General features: G+C 36.3%; 1 protein-coding gene across 1 annotated transcript; it reads right to left on the reverse strand.

The window, feature by feature from the left end:
• Positions 1 to 648: 648 nt before the first annotated feature.
• Positions 649 to 20913, reverse strand: itpk1a (inositol-tetrakisphosphate 1-kinase a). Its single transcript, XM_039692081.2, has 11 exons — positions 20680 to 20913; positions 20419 to 20515; positions 17300 to 17324; positions 11856 to 11981; positions 11631 to 11748; positions 7862 to 7960; positions 7642 to 7682; positions 3229 to 3394; positions 2089 to 2156; positions 1661 to 1823; positions 649 to 1081 (listed from the first exon to the last, which is right to left on the reverse strand). Exons 2-11 carry the CDS (start codon positions 20511 to 20513, stop codon positions 780 to 782), a joined length of 1203 nt encoding a protein of 400 aa, XP_039548015.1. The 5' UTR covers positions 20514 to 20515; positions 20680 to 20913; the 3' UTR covers positions 649 to 779.
• Positions 20914 to 21768: the final 855 nt, after the last annotated feature.

Consider the following 21768-nt stretch of genomic DNA (forward strand, 5'->3'; position numbering starts at 1 on the left):
ATTATTATCCTTTTTTTTTTTCGGGGGGTATTTTGTCCATACAATGATAGTGTTGTTCAGGGAAAGTTTCAGTGTTGTTTTGAACCCCACTCACTTTCACTGTGTGAACCAAAACAGTTGAAATATGTTCCACAGAAGAAAGAAAGTCATACAGGTTTGAAATAAATTCATAAAAGAATTTTCATTTTGGGGTGAGTTTGTATGTTTTCTTTTTGCAATCAATGCATAACCCCCACACAGGGCCCTCTAGATGTAAAATGATTATCCTTAAAAATTTTACCTTGAGTCTACCTTGAAAACAGGCAGAAATTCTCCTGCTGCCTTTTAACAGATGACCTGCCAGCAGATTAGAGCACTAATGGACTTCAAGCTTTCTTAATGGGCCAGAATTTAACATATACTCAAGAAGAGAGGCCTTAGTGCCAGCTGGACACTTATTTAAATAGTGCAATGCCTTACACCCAAATCATGACACATATTTTCCTTTCAAGTATCTCATTATTATATTAACATTAATAATATTTTCAATTCCTCCACAAAGCCTTTTTTTCCTGAAAAATCATGTTCAGTGCAACATTCATAAAAAAAAAATCATCACATACATTTTGAGGATCAGGTTGCCCATTTCAAACATTAAATAAATGAGAAGACAATCAATACACATTTAATCATTTCCAACACAATTCACATTTGGCACAAATGACTTTTCTATACTACACCTACCCTTTAATAAGGGTTTATTTGGTATGTGAAAAGTAATGAAATATTCATATTGCGTGTCACTGCGAAGACGTCTCCGCTGCTAAACTGGACCTGCCATGCTGGTGAAAGTTTGGAGCCATGCAAGCGCCGCCGCAACTCAGTCCTTGATGGGGAGCCTTCTTTATCCCCTCGCTGTCCATCAACCAACTGCTTTCATTTCCCAGCAAGCCACAGTGCATCCCGCAGGCAACTGACGGGCTCTGCGCCATCCCGTTCACTCTCATGTGACCGCATGCCACTCCGATAGATGCCTGACCTTGCAGGACGCTGGTGAGATGACTCAACAGGTCATTGAAAAACTCGGGCACTCCCTCGTAACCTGGGGAAAAAAAGTTTTTTTCAGTAGTTAATGGGTGAATGCTCTGAGAGGCAGATCAAAAAATGGAAGATATCATCTGTTGTCTCACTCCCGTGGTGTCACGGGACTCGTTGGATGCACCACTGAGAGATTTCAAAGTGCCTTCCTTGCTACATACACAAGATCACCATGGCAACAAGCGGAGGGAAGGCCAGGTGGCTTTCAAATATACTGCAAGCAGACAAACACAGCTGTGCCTGCAGCCGATACGATAAGAGTTCTTAAATGAAGGGCTTCAAATATACTTTTCCCATCCTTTCAAAATGTTCTACACCTTCCTTTGGGATTTTAGAGAAATAATGACATAAAGTCAAGATGAAATCAAAATAGCTTTATAGTGTGAAGAGTCTAATTAATATATATATATATATATATATATAGATACACACATACATACATACATACATTACAATACACAAAAGGGCTCTTTACTATTCCATACTGACACCATGTGGTCTGATATTGCATTGCTGGTTTTGGAAGTGGGAATATAGTTCAGTGCATAAAAATAACATAAAGATGGTGAGGAACTACACCTACCTGGGAATGCGTTGATATCGATGACGGCATGCTGGCCGGTCTGGTTGTTGATAATGATGTCAATTCCGAACAGAGAAATACCGAGGGCCTGTCGTAACCTTCTGGAAATCTTCTGAATGACATCATTTCTGGGTGCCCAGTTCTGGCCATCCATGTTGTCCCTCTTGAAGAAACCAGAAATGGGACAAAAAGTATGAAAAGCCTGTTTGTTGAACAAGTATGGTTATCATTCAATACGAAAGCCAAAACTTTTTATATGTGCTTTTTATAGAAACATTTGATATATTCATTTAAATTTGAACAGGACTGTTTTTAGATTAAAACTAAAATGTCTAAATTGAAGGATTTCGCTGAATGTTTCCAAAAGAGTTTAATTGAAGGAAAGCTTAGCCTTACTTGAGTAATAAATATGAGGCATGTTGACTTACGAAGGTCAGGTGAGACGAGGACTCTGGTTTGGACACATGATGACTGTTAAAAGATATTGCTCTCCTGTCTAGAGGATAAAAACCACACAACTTGTTCAGTTTTAAAATAACGACTATAAACGTTTTACACTACTGTTCAAAACTTTGGGGTCATCAAGATTTATTTTGAAAGAAATTTATACTTTTATTCAGCAAGGACACATTAAATTGATCAAGATATTTATGCTGTTAGACAATATTTCTGTTTAAAATAATTTATATTCATTATTAATCCTGAAAAAAAAAAAATAATAATAATGATAATAATAATAAAAAATGTTTCCTGAGCACCAAATTTGACACTGAAGACTGGAGTAATGGCTGCTGAAAATTATTTTTTTTGCCAAAGTAACAATTGTAATACTACAGTTTTTACTATACTTTTAATCAAAGAAATGCAGCTTTAATATACTGTAAACGTATTAGATTTTTTTGACCTTTTAAGCTACATTTATTCATCGAAGACAAATCCCAAATCCTTCATAGAGTGTAAAGTTTATGCAACAAAAATGACAAAATCTGGGCAATAGTGAATTTATTGTACATCTGGGGCATCATTCACCAAACCTCACTGACCACTGAGAAGAAAAGCTTTAAGTTGCTTATTTAACGAATACCACGTCAAAGACAAAATAAACCACTTTTCTGTAGCGAACGAAAAGGGTCTAAACATCAGGAACATATGTTGACAGAAAGGTTGAGACAGGCTGAGAGGCCTCGCCATCACACAAGAGTTGCTCATGAGTGCCATTAATGTCAATCTCACTTTGTTCTGATACAGCTTTCAAACATAAGGTAACCTTATAAAAAGTCCCAGACTAAGAAGGTTTGTTAGCATATATGCCAGTGAGGACGGTTAAAACTAGCCGAAAGAGACCTGATGTCTAAATTTCTCGACCTGGCACCCTATAAAGTGTTTTTATTGGCTTTGATGCCGCCCAATGAACTTGTGTCCCATCTGTGACACACACTGAGTGCAATTTGCTGATTTCGACATGAAAAGAACTTAGTTTTAGTTTGCCTTCTGATTCACGTATCCAGTAAAATACATCAAATACTATGAATCGTCCATCATAGGGATGTCGGAGTGACTCAACTGACCTGTGGGTCCTGATGGGAAGTTCCTTATGGAGGGCCGATGTACCACGCTGTAAGCCTCTCCCACTACAAACACCTTATACAGCACTGCATTATGGTTGATAAAGCTCTGGAGGACACATGGGGGCTTTATGTCTTTCAGATCTTCCTCACTAAATATGATGGCCATCTATTGAGCAGAAACCAAATCAACACATTGCAGAGCAGGTTGGTTATAAATGAACATGATATGATACATAAATTCTTGTTGTGATCTTGAAATGAAAGAAGCAAACGAGAAAACTTTCACGACACTAAAAGAGCCACACCAAAACCCCTGTCGACCCATGCATGTACTTTTTATCTCCTTTAGCTAAGTAAACCTATTTGCTCACTGTCATAAAACACATGACCGTCAACCTGTTTGCACAAACACAGTCATTCAGCAGTCGCTGGTGACACATTAATCTAGTACACCCCTCACTATCAACACCGTAAAACTGAGTTAATAGTGTCTTCGAGCAGTATTACGAAGGAATGCGAGGGATTGGAGACTTTGCTTGTACATTAGTCAATGTGAATCAAAGATATGGTGCCCATAACGACGGATGGTGCACCCCTGTTAATCATCCATGAGGACAAAAGGGTTTGTTGGGAATCGGTGCAATGAGAGCTCTGGGATTACACTTTCTTTAGAAGTGATTTTTTTTTTTTTTTTTTTTTTTAGAAGTGAAAAATAAATATACCAAAATGCATTTGAAATACATGTATTATACACTATGAATACATTTACATTTTTTCAGGCTTGTGTACTTAATATAAATACCCTGCCATTGGTATACTAAATTGATAAACTTAAAGTCTGCTAAATTGGAACCACTAATCTTGTACATAACGGTTGTATTCGCGATTTCTGGACCAAACATAAATGATCACATTCATCTACTCTTTCCTAACAATCCGCTACCTACCAAAAAAATGTGTCTCTGTAGGCAGCCTAGGCTCTGAGATCTGCACACAAAAACAATTGGTTTCACCAACCACTCAAAACCAAAATAAATAGTGTTCCAAGCAACTGGGTGTTGTGAGGTTTTGCATGGCTGCACGTGGAGTCGGAGCTAAAGAAGAAGCCAGCGTCTATCAACATACACATGTTCATTTTTTGAAGGCCTGCTTATGGGGTGGGCAGCTAGCGGATCGTTAGGAAATATTAGATGAATGTTATGTAATCATTTACGTTTGGGCCTTTTTTTGGGCCTGAAATTGCTGATACAACCTTCAGTTATCTGTGAATTCAGTTATCTGTAGCTAGTGCTTGAGGTCCAACTAAAGATGTACTTAAGTATATTTAATTGTGCTAAAGTGGAACTATTAATAGTATTCTTTAGGTACACTTTAAATATCTTGCATTTAAAGACTGATATTATACAGAGATCATACTATCCTTAGTAATAGTGATATTAAAACAAATGTTAGGCTTTATATTAAGAAATGTGCATTGTGCAATATTGAAGTACTCCAAATAACGTTTCATTATGATATTTATATCAGTAAGTCTCAAGCGATATGTCAGTAATTTGCACTATACTTGGTATGAAATAAATGTATTTTAAATAGACATTTTTTCACTTGATGTATTTTATGAGGCGGAAGCTGCTGTTAAAGGAAAACTCCGGTCAATTTTAACATTGAGCTCTTTTTTTGTACATTTGGAGTCAGTACAGACAAAAACGACAAAAATTAGTGTTGCCTACACCGTGTTATCATCTTTTTTAAAATTCGCACCCAGATGACTTCAATGGGGCATGTTCTAAAACTGCTTTTAGCCTCTTAAGGCCAATTTATACTTCTGCGTCGAGGGTACGCCGTGTACGGCGTTGGCTATGCACGTAGGCGACGCCGTTGTGAGCATTTATACTTCTGCGTTCAGGTCTTGGTTGCTCTGCATTACTGCTCCGAAACGCTAGTTGGCGGCGGAGGGTTTTAATGTTCCACTGTGTTTAGATTCCTCGCAGCTAGGTTACTACAAGCAATAGCGACTGAAAGAGAGCTGATCATGTTGGAGTTGGAGCTTATTGAGGTGGAAAAACAGTTCACTTTAGTGAAATTACACAAACTGACAGGCAGAAATGAGAGAAGACGTCAGAGGAGATGGTACGTGCAGAAATGCGTAGGAGGAAATACGATGCTACCAAGCCGACCATTCACCGATCAGAGATGGGACCAAGTCACACATGTGCAAGTCTCAAGTAAGTCTCAAGTCTTAACCGTCAAGTCTCAAGTAAGTCCCAAGTATTTTTTGGGGGGGCAAGTCAAGTCAAGTCACAGGCTATAGTCAAGTCAAGTCTTGTAGTAGGTTAAGTCAAGTGCAAGTCAAGTCACCTTATTATTGTAATTTTACATGCAGAATCTGATCTTAATAAAGTGAAAAGACAAGATAAGTATTTGCCAGTAAATTACAATAATTTGAATTTGCATTGTAAATACTCATGTTCAGTAAAATACATCATGGAATTGAAATTGAAACTCTTCTAAACGTGCATCTATGGGTATCAGTTTGGTTTGAAATGGACAGAGGCGCATTCAGAAGTGCATTTGGGTACAATGACGCATTCATTTACTAGCTTACTGATTTAAAGAAATAAAAATGGACCCTCCGCCGTAGCTCGACGTGCACCTCCAAAAATTTGTAACTACGCGTCGAGGCGGAGGCGACGCAGACAGCAAGGGCTTTGATTGGTCAGAGTATACATCAATTCAGGAGTGTAGCTTTTCCGATTTCCCCCTCCCGCTATTAGCGCTATTTTTAACATTTGCACCCTCGTTCTGATAATTATAATACTCCTATAAAGAAAGTAAATAAAGAATTAATCTAAAAATAAACTGTTTTTTTATTTCATTGTTAATATATATGTCTATTATTTTTTTCTTTCTTTTTTGCTCGCAATAAACTTTAATCAATCAATAGATCAACATTTGTTTTGAAACACAGTTTGTTGTTTATTTTCAATACAATGTTCACGGTTACATCATTGATAATACAGTACTAACCAAGTCTGCCACTGGACACATTATATCCTGCCATAGCACAGTTCCACGTGGAGACTGAAAAAATCCTTTAAGTCATTCCGAACAGGTATCGTTATGGCAGCTCGGGTGGAACCTTTATTTTATTGTCTATGGGTGGAACGGGCCCTGGACATCCGTGTTGATTCTGTGGGGATAAAGTTTGTGTCGTCTTGTTATTCAACGTCGATTAGCTCCAGCTGGCAGCTGCTAAAACAACATTCTCTCTCTTTCGCTCGCGGCGCACGGAACCAAAGAGATTCGCGAACCCCCCTAGCGTTCTGGCGGCGAAATGCACCACGATGCACCACAACCTCACGCAGAAGTATAAAACGGCCACGACGCCGTAGCAGTGACGACGTAGCTACGCCATGGAGTTGACGCAGAAGCATAATGAGGCCTATATGGGACGCGTCTGTGCGTATACTACGGCGTACCTACCGCGCGCACCCTACGCAGAAGTATAAATTGGCCTTTACTCTTCACAGCCAAGTGAGTGGTGTTATTAAGAGTGACCACGGTCAATCTGACTGCAGTAGATGTGAAAGATATGAATAAAAATTATGTTAATTCAGCCAGCTCACATACACATTTGCTTCCTGTTTTCGGTCGAAGCCCACAGTAGTCGATTGTCAAGTTCACGTGCGCGATCATTGGTGAATATCATCTCAAACCTACCAATGTGTGGTGTTCTGAGAATATCAGCTCAAATGGATAGTTCATCCGAATCAGATGTTGAACACACGGAGGAGGTTTGAGATGATATTCTCTAATGATCGCGCGCTTAAGATCGACAATTGACTATTGTGGCCTTCGACCGAAAACAGGAAGTAAATACAGAGTGAGCTGGCTGAATTAACATAATTTTTATTAATATCTTTCACATCTACTGCAGTCAGATTGACCATGGTCACTCTTAATAACACCACTCACATGACTTGTGCATTCGTATTGACAAATCTATTATGTTAAGAGGCTAAAAGCAGGTTTAGAACATGCCCCATTGAAGTCAACAGGGTGCGAATTTTAAAAAGACGATAACACGGTGTAGGCAACACCGATTTTTGACGTTTTTGTCTGTACTGACAGCACTCCAAATGTACAAAAAAATGATCTCAATGTTAAAATTGACCGGAGTTCTCCTTTAAGATAAGCAAAGAAAATTTTGTTTAAATTACTATTTTTTAATTGTCAAAAAACGGCCTTTCTTTGGTTCTGTAACTTTACTAAATTGTAAATCCTCCATAAAAAGTTGTGATACCCAAGCCCAAAATTAATAATTTTAACAAAACATCATTTAACGATTAACTAACATCATGTAGCATCTCTTATGTAAAAGAAGAGTAAAGTCTGGAGTGTGTGTCTTCTTACCTCATGGGAGTTAATGCCATGAGCTACCTGGGTTTTGCAGACTGCAATCAAACAGAAATAGTGTGAAAATGTGTGTCGCTCCAGTACACATGGGCAAACATATAAGAAACAGTTCATCTGAAGTCAAATGGACTGTTGAGAGAAACCCTGCTCTGAATGAGAGGCATGTGTGCAAATCGATGTATAAATCGTCATGAAGATTTTAAAATGGCAAACTTACTGAAAGGAAATGTGATTCCATGTTTGCGGAGTTGCTCCAGAGTCTCAGTGCCACATTCACTCTTGAGAACTATGAACGGAGGTGAGCAGATTCTGTCATCTACAGAAAACACACATTAAAAATGCATTTCATACATACAGTGACTTGATACACCTCTGGTTTAACCATCCTGGTTTAAAATTCATATTGACATTGTCAAAAAAAAAAAAAAAATGACAGGGTTATACAACTTCCCTGATGTCATACTGAAGAATATAATTATTTAAACCATGCAGTTCTTAGTTATTCTTAGTTTGGCATGAATTTGTATTATATTTTTTTACTGTGAAATTGTATTACTATTATTTGTAAGATTAGAAAAAAACAACAAAAAGAAAAACTTTGCTTAATGTTTGATAAACGTTTTTGGGCCAATCAAATATAAAATATATGATATTTTGACAAGTGAATGGTGGTTCAGGTTATAATATGTCACATGGTGCGACTCTCCAAAAATGTACAGTATAATATTTATAAATGAATGATTCATGATATTTGTCAAAAATAAACAATACTTTTTCCTTGAAAGTACACTTTTCTGAAAATTATTTTTAGGATTAAGTTAGTCACTTTGTTTTTAAATAATGAAGAAAATACATATATTAAATTCCATACAATATTTTTAATACTATGGAAGTCGATGGGGTCCATCAAATGTTTGATTACCGACATTATTTAACATATCTTCTTTTGTGTTCAGCAGAAGAAAGAAACTCATACAAGGTTTTGAAACAACTTGTTGGTGAGTAAATGATGATATAATTTGAATTTTTGGGTGACCTATCACTTTAAACACAGAAATGTCAATGTTAAGAAAGCTTTGACAACATCTTCTTCATGGACCTGATCATGTTTGGCCACACTCTGATTTAGTTTGTAAAGATCTGGCAGAAATACAAGGTGGTGTATTTTCAGGTATTTCTTCAATGTGTTTTTGATTTCATCTCACATTCTCTCGACAACATCTTGACAAGATTAACCAGCACACCCTGAGCATAACTGCTGGTAGACACCAAGTTTAGATGGGGACTTAATGATGTGTAGCCAACACACATTTTAAATGATGACTACACTTTCTACAGGATAATATTACTACCGGATCCATGGAAACATTTATAATTAAACCGCTGGGGAATCTGTGAATTTTCAGCCTGCTTTTGATCTGCAACCATCAATTCAATCTTATAAACAGCTTCTTTTCCAAGAGCCAAAGTGCAGAATATTTATAGCCCCTCAAAACAGTCGTTTTCTATGTTGAGTCAGTGGCTCAATGCAACTCAGTGAAATAAAGCATCCCATTTCACATTAGACAAGGAACATGAATCAATTTGATCAAACAAGCAGTAACCTTTAAAGGGATACTCCACTTTTTTTGGAAATAGGCTCATTTTACAACTACCCCAGAGTTAAACAGCTGAGTTTCACCGTTTTCAAATGTATTCAGACGATTTTCTGATATTTAGAAGAACATCAGTAACCAGACAGTTTCTGGTCTCATTGACTTCCATAGAAGGAAAAAAAATATATACTATGGAAGTCAATTAGACCAAAAACTGTCTGGTTACTGATATTCTTCTAAATTTCAGAAAATCGGCTGAATGGATTCGAAAACGGTAAAACCCAACTGTTTAACTCTGGGGGAGTAAAATTAAAATGTAAACTTAGCCTATTTCCAAAAAAAGTGGAGTATCCCTTTAAAGCAGCCACAAATGCTGAACATAGATGTGTGACAATTATGTATGAGATAACTAAAGTGCACTCATGTGGATATGGGTTGATTATGATTCATTATGAAGTCACATGATGAGCACCAATTTACACAACTAAGTTAACTGACACCAGATTATCTCTTCCAAAATAGTGTTGAGCTTTACTGGAAATCCCATGAGTAAGAACATAAATGTAAGTCACGTAACGCAGTACTTTGTTTTACATTCAAACATGACCAAGACAGCGTGTTGTCCTCTATTAGCTCATGGAAAAAATTGTCTCATTTAACAAAATCAGTCATTGATGACAATTGCTGATAGAGGTAAACATGCATGTATTGAGCAATTGAGTTATTTCAAAAAGGATCTTGAGTAATACAGAGGGTATATGGGCTGTGTTATCTTTCTTTTTCCAGAATCCCTAGCAGTGTTGTTTCATAAGCTAATAGACATAGAGGCGGTTGCCTGGTGAATGGGCCCGAGAAAATAGTCACTCCCTTTGTATCCTAAACAGAGTCGTCTCTTCCTTAGAGACAGGGGAAGCACCAAGGCGGATGGTTAACTTCACACTAACCCTCAGCTGACACTTCTTTACCCATGCGTCTCTCGGGAGAACATTGATGATATGGTTTTAATTGGCCAACATCGGCTTCTCTGATCTGAATACAAGAGATTTTTCCTTGAATTCTATAATGAACAGAGTTTATGCAGCTTGATCATGAAAGCAAAAGAGGGACAAAACCAAGTAGATATTCTATAATTCATGGTAATATCAATTTATTGACTCAAAATGGGATCCTGATATTATAGTTTGTTATAAAAATGTACTAAATTCTAAAAGAATGCAAATTGAAACCCCACTGTACACTAGTACAATCAAAAGTTTGGGGTTAGTACGTTTTTTTGTTGTTTTGTTTTAATGAATGAATAGTTTTATTTAGTAAGGACACATTAAATTGATCAAAAGTGACAGAAGAGACCTTTAGAATGCTACAAAAAATTCTATTCACATAAATGCAGTTTTGAAGTTTCTATTCATCAAAAAATCCAGCAAAATATGTTCGCAATTTTCACAAAAGTTCAGCTTTACGTCACAGAAATAAATTACATTTTAAAATATATTAAAAATAGAAAACTGTTAAGTTGACAGTTAATGTAACAATATTTCATAATATTTTGATCAAATAAATGAAAGCTTGGTAAGCACAAAAGATAAGATAAGCTTCTTACAGTCCCCAAAATTTTGAATGGTAGTATATAGGTAAATAGACCATTTTGCAAGATGTAAACAACACTGGTCCAGGAACACTTCCTGTTTCAGTTTGTAACTGTTTTCTTTATTTCACATGTGAAGAAAACATGTTAAAGGTGTTTGTTTAACTTTTTGATTCAGTTTCATATGTTCTGTTGGTTGTATTTTATCCCAGCTTATATGTAGTGTTAAAAAACTGAAACAGGAAGTGCTTCTGGACCAGTGTTGTTTACATCTTGCAAAATGGTCTATACCAATGTGTGTGAATGTTTAGGTTGAATATTTTGAATAAGAGTGCAGATTGTGATGGAATTCCTTAGGCACTACGACATTCTCACAGCTGGTGATTCTGTTGGCTTGTAGTGAGCCGGCGGGCCTCCTGTTCTTTCTGTGGTCAGTGAATGCAGCGCGCAAGCAGCACAAAGAATGAACGACTCAGCAGCTTTAGGACATAAGCCCTCCATAAGCCTCACACTTCCCCTGCGCAAAGGCAAAAACCTGCCCTCCTCGTGATGGTTCACCCCTGAAGAACAAAGGAGGATCTAAAGGCCTGGTTTATAGAACCCTTTACAACATTTAGAATTTGTGGAAATGCTGTAAACGGTCTGATATTTTCAATTTATTCCTGCACACTAAGGCGGGCTTATCTGAAATGGGGAATACCACTATAATTGGGTCGCCCATCTTTAATAATTGTATTTAGCACAGCTGTACTTTGCGTGATTACGTCACATTCATGTACTTTTGTGTATCTGTGCTGTAGACAGACCTTGCATGCAGTCTTCAAGTTTATGGATTAGAGTGTATGACTTGCAGCGGTCCAGCAGGGTACGAATGGCTGGAAGAGGGTCCAGAATCACTGTTTCAGGGTGAGCATCTATGTAGTCCTGGAAAAAGAAATGGAAAATTCAACTGAAATTCAATGATTCAGATACAGTAAATATGTTTGAAGCATGACAAATTTATGGCTACTTGAGTGGATTTGCTTAGTTACCTGAACACCCTGAACAAGTAGCATCGACTCTGTGACATTCTGGTCAGCATCAACAATGTGGTCGGTCAGCTTGTGGATGATGACATCAAATGGTCCCTGCTTCTCTATTGGCTGGCTCAGATCCAGCTAGACCGGGAGAACAAGGTCAAGAGCTCAGTAAACATCCACAAGACATTTTCAGCAATAACCCGGGATAACTCGTTTGTCAATATATAAACAGGCAAGCGATGTATTTTTCTGCAAATGCACCTGTGAGCATTAAAAGCAAAAAGTGTTAGCAAAGTCAGTTGAACCGGTTGAAACAGCATTGATATACTTTGAAATTCCAGTTTTACCACAAAATTGAGTTTGCTCAAGGGGGGATGTTTTAAAGAACAGACGTTTATGACGTGACGCGATTTGTAAAGGTGTGATGTGTTCTGTCACTCAGACTAAACTGACTGCTAAACTCTGAAAACAAAGTGAATTCTATGTTAGTCAATTTCAATTTGTGGATTATTTTCTGTTTATTAGACACACAACCCCTATAGGTACATGCCATGGTTGTGACTCAGATTAACACATCACAACAAGGGAAGGGGAAAGTGTCTGTGTATTTTCAGCCTGTTTTCATTTACCAAACTCTGACTGACATTAGAAAGCTAAATTCAGAGCAATGTAGATTCATAAAATGGTACAGAAACACTATAGCCTCCGGTGTATGATAGACAGCGCAATGTGTTCTGAAGGGTTTACATGTAGTCAACGTGAAGAAAGGCAGCTTGGGGCACACGCAAAAAAAAACATGTGGTTCCTTTACCATGGGTTTAACCTTTTGGGATGTGAAAATATTTATTTTGGATCAGACCACAACGGTTCTCGTCAAACGTCAGAGGCATTTGTACACGACCTAGGCAGTTAAAAGGGGATGTGGGCATCCCCTAAGTGCACTTTTATTAAAAATACTCCAAAGGCAGCACCAAATGAAGGACTATGGGCTGTGGAGACCACCAGAAACAGAGAAAGTGGCACTCTTAAGGGGCTTATCAGCATATTTCCTAAATGGTTCTGATTCATATTCCAATGTCTGGAAACATTATAATCGCCAGCGCTGATGTGTGACAGTTTACGAAAACAGACATAAAGAGCGAAGAAGATGACTAAGAGAAAGTGACGCACACACACAGACACATCATGACAGTTCAGAGAGAGACGACCCCCTCTATTTCCTTTTTGTAGCTGATACACATCACCTGATATAAAGGATGACACAGCCATGTGTTACAACACATTAATGTTGTCTTAATGTTTAAAGTAGCTTTTTAAACAGGCAAAGAGCTTTATTGATTCTTGGAAATTGAGGCCAAATTTGCTTTGCAATTATCATTCTTCATTTCCTCATCTAACAGACGTCTTCCTGAAAAACTAAATATATAACTTGCTGTTAACTTCTGTTAAACAGTGAGGGGCATGATAACATTACACCAAGATAAGTGTAAACGAAGGAGATGGCAAACAAAAAGTCATTGTCTTGGCTTCTGCACAGTTGATTACTCAGTGGCTTAATCAATTACGAGAGTAGGCAGGAATGAAAAAAGAACATTTAATCAATATGTATAAACTGCCATTCAAAGGTTTGGGGTCAGTAAAGATTTTTTTTTTTTTTTTTTAGAAAAACTTCTTTCTTTAAAGATTTTTTTAAAGAAATGTATACTTTCGTTTAGCAAGGAAGCATTCCATTGAAAGACATTTATAATATTACAAAATATTTCTATTTCAAATAAATTATGTTCTTCTGAAGAAACCAAATCAGCTTATTAGTTAATATTAGTTAGTTAATAGTTAGTTAATATTTCACGATATTAAATGAATGCTGCCTTGATGAACATAAGAGATTTCATTCAAAACATTAAAAAGGTCTTACTGACCCCAGATGTTTGATAAAAATATATACGTTTATGAGGATAATATGTTGTCATTTTTAAAACAAGTGTGGGTATATGTTCTTGGGAAAGTGTAATTATCTTATCTCTGTGACATGCTGAAACTGCACTTCTATATAAATGTACTATGAACCTATAAAATAGTTTAATAAACAAAGTAGGACAGGCTGACAAGATGACCGACAAATACTTAACTTTTATAGTTGCCCGCAGAAAATACACTACCCAAAGCCATAAATCAGTTGAGATACTATTTAAAACATTAATTTGATGACATGAAGTGATGAAATTCAGCAGTCTCCCCATGATCGTTTTTAGTGACTTAATGATTTAATGATCACATTATCTTAATCAAATTAATGACACTCCCCCTGTCTAAAGTGATAAACCCATGGACTGATTGCTAGATTGTGAAGTACTTCAGAGACCATATAAAATCTATGGCTGGGTGCAGCTGGGTAGCCTATTGTATGATGTGTAAACAGGTCAAAGTCCATTCTTTACTCTCTTTGGTATCCACGCCCTACATTCTGGTTAGCAAAAAGGTGTTTATAATGCATCCTGGGAGTGGAGAAAACAAAAGCCCTCAGTGTTTCACTCATCCAGACAGTTTCACTGATAAGGGTCTGACTCTAGTAAAGGACCAGAATGAAGGAAAAAGGAAGGACATTGGTTTAGTCTTGCAGCCTTCACATGCAAGTCCCAAAATAAAACAAGGTGACTGTGTTCCCAGAATTTTTATCATCATAACTAATGCACTTTCGTGGCAAAACAGTAAAGAACAATGTTTGTCCATAAACATAATTGAGTTCTATGCTAGCAAGCAAACCTACACTTCATTTTCACTTCAACCAGCTTAGTTTGTTATAAGAGGCCCTTAGGTATCTCAGGGCCACCACAATATAAACATGGTTGACAAGGGCATGTACTACTGGAATGTGCAAATACTGTCTTCATATATCTGGTAAAAACATTACCACAAAGAGCCAGTCATTTACTCCAAGATAAAGCATTAGATCCAAAAATCTGAAAGCACTAGTGAAATGTTTTTATTTAGCATTTTTATAATTTAATAGTTTTTAGCTTCATATTTTTCTAGTTTTATATTTTTGAAAATTAATATTAAATATTATAGTGGTCTCACACAGAATCTCAATGTCTTGACACACATTTTGGCTTTTCCATTTCTGTGAGTCATGCGTCTAATGATTTGAGGTGAAGCAAAGGAAAGGTGCCACAAATGCAACAGTATCATTCACCAAAACCCACAATGCTGTTAACTCTCTATCCTTGAGCAATCATGGTGATATAGCCAAACTCAGTTCATCAGCACATAAAATGGGGTACTAATTGTTTTTCTAAGTATTAGAGACCAAGGACATCTGTAGAAGACAAAAATACAACGCTCTCGTCCCTGACAAAGCCAGGTGTTCTTTCCTAGATTTTTTTTTTACAGTGCCATTGTTACAGCAAAATTTGTTTTAGTCTTTTGACTAAAATGCCATTTAGTTTTCATTATATTTTACTCATCTGAATTGATTTTGTTCAGTCAACTGAATATTATAAGATTTTATCTACAGTACATTTAGTCGACTAAATTCTAATGGGTTTAGTTTAATTGTAATACAAACTGTAACTCTTGGAGAAAACATCTATTACTATTTGAATATGCAATCCAAACACAGATTTAGCCTAAATCCAGTGACATATAACATGTCTTCATTTATTTTAAAAATGAACTAAATGACATAAAACCACTTCTCATAAATGAACAATAACATAGCCTTCTTTTTAATTAATGATATACAGGTGAAACTCGAAAAATTAGAATATAGTGCAAAATTTCATTTTTTTCAGTAATTCAACTCATATATTAGACTCATTACATGCAAAGTAAGATATTTCAAGCCTTATGTGTTATAAGTTTGATGGTTATGGCTTACAGCTTATGAAAACCCCAAATTCCAAATTAGAATATTGTGAAAAGGTTTTCATATCTGTAAGCCATAATCATCAAAATTATCACACATAAAGGCTTGAAATATCGTAATGAGTCTATATAATATATTAGTTTCACCTTTTAAGTTGAATTACTGAAATAAAGGAAATTTTTCACAATAATCAAATTTTTCGAGTTTCACCTGTATGCAGTCTTTAAACTTCCATACAACATTCTACATTCTTTCTAGAAGATATGTTTTTTCGTATACATTTAATAAAGATCAATCCTTATTAAAGCTGTTAAAGTTATTCAGTCAAGAACATTGAGTGATTTTCTCTTTTTCTTTTGCTATTTGCTTAACATAAATGACGGACAGCAGCAGGTTATTTGACTGCTGGATGCACGTATCAAATACACCGATACGCATCCAATGGTTTAGATTCACCAAAGACTTAATCAATTATGTTTATGTGAATACTCACCAAAATGGACATTTTGACATAATTTTGTGTGGATTTGTCCGTTCAAGCGCAAAAAGATAAGAGAGTTCAGTACTTGTGCGCTGCCTGAGAAACATAGTCACGCTTTTTCAGATTTATCCATGTTTGCTCTTCTTTTTCTCCAAGACATTTGTGAACATTTTATGAGACATGCAGCATATGCTAACTTATGTCCTGCCGGGTAGATGAGCATGTTGCAGTTCAAATGTGCACATCTACCATGTAGGACATAATTCTAAACGGATGTCTTCCCAAATCGTCCCTCCCTAAGATTTCGTCTTGACGTACTGTAAATGTCAATCGATTTTCATGATAGAAGTTTGGAACGAAATTACAACGAAAATTATTCATCAACATAATTTACACGCCATTGTTATCAAAAAGTACATTTTGGGTTTAATCTACACTCCAAAAAATCATCCTCTTGACTGAAGCCAAGTATGCTAGATTAAGCAGGAACAAATGTCAGACTTAAAGACCTCTGTGTACTCTGCTATCCCACTGCACTAATGTCCATGTCCTTAGAATTACTTGATAAGCGGAAAAATAACATACAGTCCAATCTATTAAGGCAGTGCTTCAGCTTAGACTGATCAGCCTGATACAAACTGCATTAGCCAAGAAAAGGCTAATCAGTGCAATTTCCATGCCATTTTATAAAGGCAAACTTATGTTTCTGTTATGTTAGGCTATATTAGGCACGGGCTGAGAACCTTTTAACGCAAAAGAAAAGTCTCTATAAGCAGTTTACTGGCAAGTAAAACAGCCACAAAAAGTTCATGCAATAACAGTATGAGCATTAATAATATGGGATTATTATTTTACAATAAATGTAGAATTCCACCTGCATGTATAGGTGACTATGTGTCTAGTAATGCAATGCAAGTAACAGTTACAGTACATAATACTCTGATGGTGATATTTTCAATTTAATTGTCCCCAGGCATAATAGCTTCATTAACATTTAATGAAAGGCACGTTTGTAATGTTTAGAACAGCTGCTGACAAGCGTATTGTGGCACCAACCTGCCATGGAAAATGCATTTAAAAGAAAAAAGAAATGTCAAAAGGGTCCCTTACCTGGATCATCTCTATGCCTTGTTTCCTGGAAAACAGAGGAAAACAAACTATGAATATTTTATAGTCAGTCAGAGCATTGTTGTCTTGCATATTAAACAACATTTTATTAGGACAGAAACAAGACAGAAAAAAATCCTGTTTTCTTGGCAACCCAAAAGCAGTTGCTCTTTAGGTTTGGATTGCTGTGTCACACATATAGGACAGAATTCTCAAGTTCCCTCTTCAAAAACAAACACGCACATGCTTAAAATTAGGATTCCTTCCTCTCCAATTCCAGCCATTTCCAGATGGTGCATTTATTTAACAATGAGTCTGATTGATCAGTTCTTGTGATGTGAGAATATCTGTATTTTTGCAACTTCATTTAGGTTTAGGTTGTCAAGTCCCAGAAAATAACTAAGTACACATCAGTTTCAGCAGTTGACAAACCTGTTGTGATTTAATAAATGACAAGTGCTGAGCCAGAGGTTTGTTTCTAAGTCCTTAGAGCTATAGGTGAAATCATCTCAAGTCCCAAGGTAAATACACCAGTCAAAAAAGAATAACAAATCACTGAACATGTTGCACAAGCTTAGGTAAAATTCCATTGCAAACCGGTTATCTGTAGGTTAAAACATGCTCATAAAAGAAAGGAGATCACGTTACATTAACTCAAAAACACATAACGTTCGTTCAGAAAAACCATGTGGCCTACACACAATATATCATCCGCAGAGATATGCATCTAAGGCATGTCCAATGCCTCCCTTGGCAAACAGTCATATTGATGAAAATGCAGTGCAGAACTGAATAACCTAGGAAACATAATTAATCTGTGAATCAGTCAAGTAACAAGCACAATCTTGCTGCCGACACTTAGGCATGCACGGCGTCGAAACAGATATGCAAACAATGCTAGTTTTAAGTCTGTGGAAATGAAGACTGCCTAACTGCCTGGTTAACTTATCCAGGTGAACTTTGTCCAAGCCTTTGTCTTTTTATAACCAAAAATTCCACAGACAGTTTTAAAGCCAACTAATTATGAGAATACCAGGACAGTAATATACGTTTTTTTTTTTTTTTTTTTTTTTTTTTTTTTAATAAGCAATCTCACAAAACGTCAGAACCAGGTAGACAGGTATATTGACTACGTTGATGTTTTATGGTTGAAAATTTCATATGATGGGTACAGTGAGAGTGTAGGTACATTTCAAATCTATACTGACTTCCATTAGAGTATGGTTTATTAGGGGGAGGCTAGAGAGTTGTCTGATTGGTAAGAGAAGTAAAAACTAGAACAGATGACAGTGAGAAATAGTGAAGAAATAGCTTTATATGTAATGAATTTGTGTTACATTAAGTGAGTGAGAGGACATGAGGTGTGATGAATCGTGTCCTATCTCCTTTTAACACTATATTTCTACACGCCCTACTTGTTTCAGTCATCTATAACTAAATTTGTAAGTAAGTAAGTAAAGTTTATTTATAGAGTGCTTTTCACAGATAAAATCACAAAGTGCTTTACAAAGTGTAACCACAATAATAATACAGTATACAAACAATAAAAATGACAAAAAATAAAAATTGCCCAAAATTAAACCCAGTCAACTACAGTAAAAGCTTGTTTAAATAACAATCTCTTGAGATGCCTTTTAAAAGAATCGACAGAGTCAGCCACACGGGGGGACAAAGGATGGAGGCTACAGCCGGAAAGAAGCGTTAAAACTAATATTTTAAAATCAATAGGAAATTTGATGGGTATCCAGTGTAGGGAGGACAAAATGGGTGTGATGTGAGACCTTCTGCCAGATCTTGTTAAAAAAAGCCTAGCCGCAGCATTTTGAACCATTTGAAGATGCTATAGAATAGATTTGTTACAAAAAGTAAACAGAGAGTTACAAGAATCTAAGCGTGAAGAAATAAAAGCATCTCGAGATCAGAGTCTGCTAGAATTACCCTTAATTTTGCAATATTTCTTAGATAATAAAAACAGTTTCTGACCAAAAGTCTAGAATGGCAGTCCAAAGACATTGACTGGTCAAACCAGACTCCTAAATTATTCTGGACAGAGGAGCTCAGAGAACCAAGGTCTCGAAGGATGGATGGTATTTTATTGTCTGGGCCTGGGGCAATAATTACATGTAGGGTTCCAGTCTTTTCCGAATTTAATTGGAGACAGTTACTAGCAAGCCACTATTTAAAAGAAGAGATACATTCCAATAAATCCGTTAGTTTGTGGAACTCAGAGTCATTGAACGAACAATACAACTGTATGTCATCAGCATAAAAATGGTATGACACATTGTTAAAATGACTCAATATCTTTCCCAAAGTAGTAAATATAAACTCTATGCACTCATGATTTGACACTTCTCCAGATAGCTCCTCCCAGAAATAAATATCTTATTAACACTAAATAGCAAGCAGTTTCAATGTTTATTCCTTAAAACTAAATAGTATATATCGTATTTTTTTAGTATTAAGCAATCTAAATGGACCCCTTTTCAATCACTAGGCTAGAAACTATACTAGTTCTTATTTCTTTGCAACTACCATTTTATTGTTACTTACAACTTTTGTGTTTAAGAGATAAGAGCTTTAGATATCAGCAACTACTCATTTCACCTATGTATTTCAAAAGTATCCCAGTTTTCATATCAGCAAAGAAACAGGTGCTAGTAGTAGCTATATAGGCTACTTTTGTATGTATTCAGATTGTGAGCCATTTTACTCTTAGATACGATTTTATGACAAGTAAAAAGCACTTTTAGCGAGATAAGAAACGTTACCGGTCACACTTGATATATCTCATGGATCTCTTGGATAAAATGTAGATAGTATCTCATAAGGTGAATCTCTCGGATAGTTAAAAAGTAAATAGCCACCAGTAACTAACTGGAACAAGCATTTGTCCGAAGTGAATGGCTATTATCTAATAATAAACTCACTGGTGAAATCGAAAAAGCCTACTTTTTGCATAACTTAGCATACTGCTCTATCGAAAATTGTATTTAGTAACATAAGTAAATATTAGTTAGTTTAAACTAAGGAACAAATATTAAAACAGCTTGCCACATGTGCTTTGGATAGACTGATATGTCCGGTTTGTGACTCGCGCCGCTGAGATGCGCTTTACGCACCTGCACAAATCCACGAAGATCTGGAAACCGAGTTTTTTTATCTTCTTCTCGCTGAGCCAGTATCCAACTCTCTTTCCTTTCACGAACGTCTGCATCTCTGAAGAGAGAGATAGGCTATGTTAGTCCATAAGATGCAGAGTGTATTAGTAAAGAAATCGACCAGCAGGTGTTAAGTAGCCTATTGTGAACTAAACGAAAAGCAAATTTGAGTGGTTAATGTAAAAAATACAGAAAATGTCATGACGGCATGTTTGAACCTACCTGACAGAATCAATGAGCTCTGATCAGTTACGAGTCTCGTAAAGTCACAGGTTTAGACGGTCCTCAGTAGTCCATCCAGATTTGCTATTGCCCTCCAGAATGCGTGTCCCTCTGTCTAAATAGTTGTTCAATTTTATGACAACTTCGTCACATTATATGACAGCAACACGTATCGACATAACAAACACATCATGACACATCAGAGTATGAAACGCGTAGCAGCTATGTCCATTCTCTAACTTCAGAAGTCAAAACCCTAGGCTATATATCCAAATGGTCTGTCCATTACTTAGCTAGCAATGCTGTCGATTAGCGATGTAATGTTGATTGGCCGTTTGGAGGACAGTTTGCCCAAACACACCCTCTTTCAGAGGCGGGCAGCGCGTTTATCATTGTTCACGGGTTGCATTTGTGAGACAACTGCTCCAGGATTCATCATTCATATTTGGTTGTACGTACTAAAGTTCAAATCTCTCAAAATAAGAAATGAGGAAATTAAAAAAAAAAAGGTATAATAGCTAAAAAATAGCTAAAACATTTGTAAGCACTTGATAGCAGTATATTTGTGATAAAAATAAAAATAAATAATCATTTTTAAAATAAAAGCAACAAAAATAAAACGTACTAAAAAGATTCAAATATGTGTTTACCTGCATGTCATGTAATTAACTGGCATCAGAGAACAGTGGAGCTTCTTTAGATTATTATTAATCATCGTTATGTTAATTTTATTATTGACCTACTGTAGGCTAGGCTATCTTATTAGGCTACCTTAAATCTCAGGGGGTACTTCAAGAAAATATATTAAGTCAAAGAGGTTCAGCTGACCAAATGGTTGTGATAATTGTGATGTACTCAATTATGAATATTTTAAAACATAATATAATCTAAAACAAGTACCTAATTTTTGTAATCCAGATTACATATAATCTGTTACTGCCCAGCACTATTGGCAGTATTTTCAAGCTTTGTCAACATACTTCCCACACGTTCACCATTGCTGATTTCTTCTCAGCAGCAAACATTACCTGTCTTGCTTGACAAACATGTAATCTACCTTTACTGAGAAAGGTGAAAAAATTTATATTA

This window comes from Pimephales promelas, chromosome 13 (assembly GCF_988280905.1).
Source record: "Pimephales promelas chromosome 13, fPimPro1.hap1.1, whole genome shotgun sequence".
NCBI classification, from domain to species: Eukaryota; Metazoa; Chordata; class Actinopteri; order Cypriniformes; family Leuciscidae; genus Pimephales; species Pimephales promelas.